We start from the raw sequence: 3,827 nt of genomic DNA on the forward strand, positions 1-3,827 counted from the left end.
AAAGAGACAGACGGGAGAACAGAGAAGAAAAATCAACACTTAACTATTATGTTTAACCATTACGTTTGCAATCAGCTGAAAATTATATGTACACACCTGTATAAAGTAGATCTAGAAATATTAATTAAAGCAGCAATTTCATTCCAACTGAAAGAGAGTGATCTTAAGTACTCAATCTCTTCCTTACGGACATCGAAACGAGGTCTTCCGCGAACACCATTATGTATCAAACCTGGAACACGAACATAGACATTATCATGATGAAGGACAGAATCAGAGTATGATTGCCAATGTGATCTCAGTATCAAAATATTAGCTAGTAAATCAGACAATAATCGTGTCACAGCATTTCCAGCAAAATCTTGTGACAATAACAGTTACTGTAATAAGAGTGCGACAAATACTCTCAAGAAATACGAGCTGCTCCAAAGCGTAACTGGTGTACTGAGAGTTACAAACACTGTATTGGCGTTGATATTCTGTAAGGAACTGCTCCACAGAGGTAAAATAATCATCCCAAGCTTGAGTCTCCATTTTACCAGGCTAATGTCCAGTATTGTCCACACCCATCGATCAATTAAATTGTGTCCCCTCCCATTCCCACCCAAGTGGGCCCCGTTGGGGGTTCAGATTTTTGAGCTAAGAATACATGGGCGTAGGGGTTCTGAGGACGTATATGTTATGAGAACGTAGGGGTTATTAGGACGTAGGGGTCCCGAGAACGCATGGGTTTTGAGAACGCAGGGGTCATGCATTATAACGTAGAGGTTATTGCATTATTACGTACGTATGGCATTTGCATTACGTATTTTTGACACAAATGGCTTGCCATAGTACCGTCAGGTGTCAAATTTTAATCATGGCTCAACAAAATGGTTGTCCAGAAATTGTGCAGGCAAAAGGACACATATTGTTTCCAATTTTAGATTATACTGCCAGGACAGTGCATGGTCAACAGAAGCAGATTGATGCCATTCAAAATAAAGTGACAACTCTTGAAGGTACTTGTTCTTCTTTCAGTTCTTTGCACGAGGCTCAGCAAGAATTCATGAAACTAATGACTATGTATGGAGAAAGTACTTTCAATATTAAGAAAACACACTATCAGGTTTAGCTCTGAATATTTTTATTATACATGGTTACTTGCATGCCTATGTGGCTTTGTGGTTAGCCTGTGCTGTAATGCCTACCTCTTTCTGTTATGTATATTTTAAGGGGTAATTTAGTGTATAATGCATTATACAATGTTATAACTCTTGCCTTTTCAAGTTATAATGTGTGTACGTCAGTAATTGCAATGACTGCTAAGCCCTTTTAATTCAGTGTAGTATAACAGTTGTGGCATTTTGATATATTGTTCATAATTGTTGTGATGAATAGGCACCATTGAGATGAGGTATTGCTGACTTGTACTGCTGCTCTCTTTTTAGAAAACCCAGTGATGAGGAAGTTAATGTGAGTATGAAATTTGTATTATTAACTTTATTTTACGATTTATTAGAAATTGGTTAATTCTGTTCTTCGAAGTGATAAGAAGTATAAATATAAGTACACTGCAGCTCTAAAGTATGTCAATGGATTATTAGCTACATTTAGGAGTGAGGAAAGAAGACGGGTAAGAGCCACAGTTTTTATCATAATATCACATAATATAGGTCTTACAACCAACTGGGAAGTACAAGGACCAAAACACTAAGGCATTAGCTGAACTGATTATTGGATATATGAAAGCATCTTATTCTGACTCATTTAATCATTATTATCAAAATTTGGTGTTATTGGTAAGTATGCACACTGCATCTTATATTAATTATGCATATGTATTTTTAATTATTATAACCTTTGCTAGAGAAAGTATGTTAGAGAACATCCTTCTGCTAAATCTGAAAAGAATCTATTTGGCTGCTTCAAAAAATGGGTCAATGAAACTTGTGGATTTGCTTCTAGCAAATCTATAGCTCCCAGTAAGTGGCAGGAATGGATTGCAGAGGATGAGAAATGTAGTTATGTGGATGGAGATAGTGATGAGATGGCAACTTCTCAGGGCGATAATGAGCCACTACCACCAGAGGATAATGATAATATGGTTATACCTGATGATGATGATGATGGATATCCTGATCTTTATGATTAATCATCAGTTCATCACATACACAGCCAAGAGTTTGTGATTGATTCATGAATGATGTCAGTCCTGATCCGGCCTAATGCATCCTGAATCATGGATGTTGGGCAGCTAATATGGCATAGAGCATAGCTGAATCTATCAGCCTTGATACAATCATGCTGGAATTCATACTGGTTCAGCCAGAGCAACATGTATGATTCAGCAATGATACCTGTCAGACTGTATCAATACTGTAATCAGGCTCGATTCATTGATTTTGGGCAGTGTCTTATATCATACCTGTGAACTCTTGGCTGTGTACTGTTTAGACTATGTACATTTTTTTAATTTTTCCATTTATCACTTGATTTTGGTGACATTGATCATTCATGCTATTGTGTTAATCAGCATTGATAACCCTTTCTATTATAATCTGATTAATTTAAATACTAGTATCATGTTTGTTGTCAGAGTTGATACATGAACAGCATGAATCAAGCATTGCTGTATCATCTTGTTACCCATACATGAATCATAAGGTTACGGCATACTGAATCACTTCTGATGCAAATCTGTTCGAAACAAACACGAATGCGACCATGAATCACAATGATGACTTGTCAGGATGATACATGCTAACTCTTGCATGCTCTTGGCTGTGTAGTTACTAGTTATTGAATGCGGAAAATTAGAATCTATACGGTGATAACTACCGCCCACGCAGTTACAATCCCTTTATACTCTATTATCTATGGTACGTGCGTGCGGCGCTGCTTTGTGTTGAATTGAAGCGAATTTGATTGTTGAACAAAATATGTCTGAAGATCCACAACAGCAAGGATTCCCTGGATATCCGCCAGCTGACTACCCGCCAAGCTATCCTCCTCAGCAAGGTTATCCTCCACAGCAAGGGTACCCTCCTCAGCAAGGTTATCCCGCTCCACAGCAAGGTTATCCCGCTCCACAACAAGGGTACCAACCTCCTCCCCAAGTACAGCAGCAGCAGTCAACTAATGTTAATGTAACAGTTCAACAGCAGCCATCTGCAGTAAGAACAGATTACTTATGTGTCACTAATAGTTATTATTTCTTTTCACTTGCAACAGACTGTAGTGGTGAAAAAAGATGACCGTCCCAATCACATCCTACACTGCATCATTACTTTCTTTTGTCCAATTTGGATATTTGTGTGGATTATTCTTTGCTGCGTTTATGGATGTTAAAATTGCACCTAGCAATTTTTACTGAGCTATCATTTAGTCTATGTGGCTGGTTTGATGCCATATTAGGCTTTAGCGTAGTTTTAGTGTAGACACATATTTAACTGTATATATATAAATACTAATAGTGTATTTTTGCAAGTTGGTTATTAAATTGTGTGTTTTTTTCCTGTTCTCTCTATTTCAAGGCTACTACACAAGTTGTAGCTAGTCCTATTCAACACTTCCTATGTTTTCTGTATAACTAAGACTATATGATTACTCTTATCTTCTGTTGTTGTGTGTTGTAAAGTAATAATAATAATAATAATAATAATAATAAATGCACTATGGTGAATTTGTGGAGCCGGCTGCATAAATGTGTCAAAAAACATCCATGGATTTTGGCACGCCATGCCATTATTGTTGCCAATACTCCGCCTATCTACGTCTCCTGAAATCATAGATACTACATAAACACATGGATATGAAACAGGAAGTTGGTATCCAATTAACTCTTT

The 3,827-nt window shown here is 37.2% G+C and overlaps 1 protein-coding gene across 4 annotated transcripts in view; it reads left to right on the forward strand.

Moving 5' to 3' along the window:
- The window catches only part of LOC100641794 (annexin A7-like), a 5,435-nt gene extending 1,789 nt beyond the window's left edge, over positions 1 to 3,646 (forward strand). Inside the window, exons 4-9 of one of the 4 annotated variants that reach the window (XR_002184240.1) lie at positions 927 to 1,108; positions 1,381 to 1,455; positions 1,502 to 1,615; positions 1,656 to 1,781; positions 1,850 to 3,155; positions 3,214 to 3,646. Coding sequence is in view for 1 of the 4 variants with exons in the window: in XM_003384351.2 (XP_003384399.1) it covers positions 2,922 to 3,155; positions 3,214 to 3,330 (351 nt within the window). In the remaining 3 variants the exon portion in view is untranslated. Of the gene's footprint in view, positions 1 to 926; positions 1,109 to 1,380; positions 1,460 to 1,501; positions 1,616 to 1,655; positions 1,782 to 1,849; positions 3,156 to 3,213 lie in introns of those variants that run through there. The other 3 variants (XR_002184241.1, XR_002184239.1, XM_003384351.2) reach the window with 3 other exon arrangements.
- The last annotated feature ends 181 nt before the right edge of the window (positions 3,647 to 3,827 follow it).

This window comes from Amphimedon queenslandica, unplaced genomic scaffold (assembly GCF_000090795.2).
Source record: "Amphimedon queenslandica unplaced genomic scaffold, v1.1 AMPQUscaffold_13492, whole genome shotgun sequence".
In the NCBI taxonomy this organism is placed as follows: Eukaryota; Metazoa; Porifera; class Demospongiae; order Haplosclerida; family Niphatidae; genus Amphimedon; species Amphimedon queenslandica.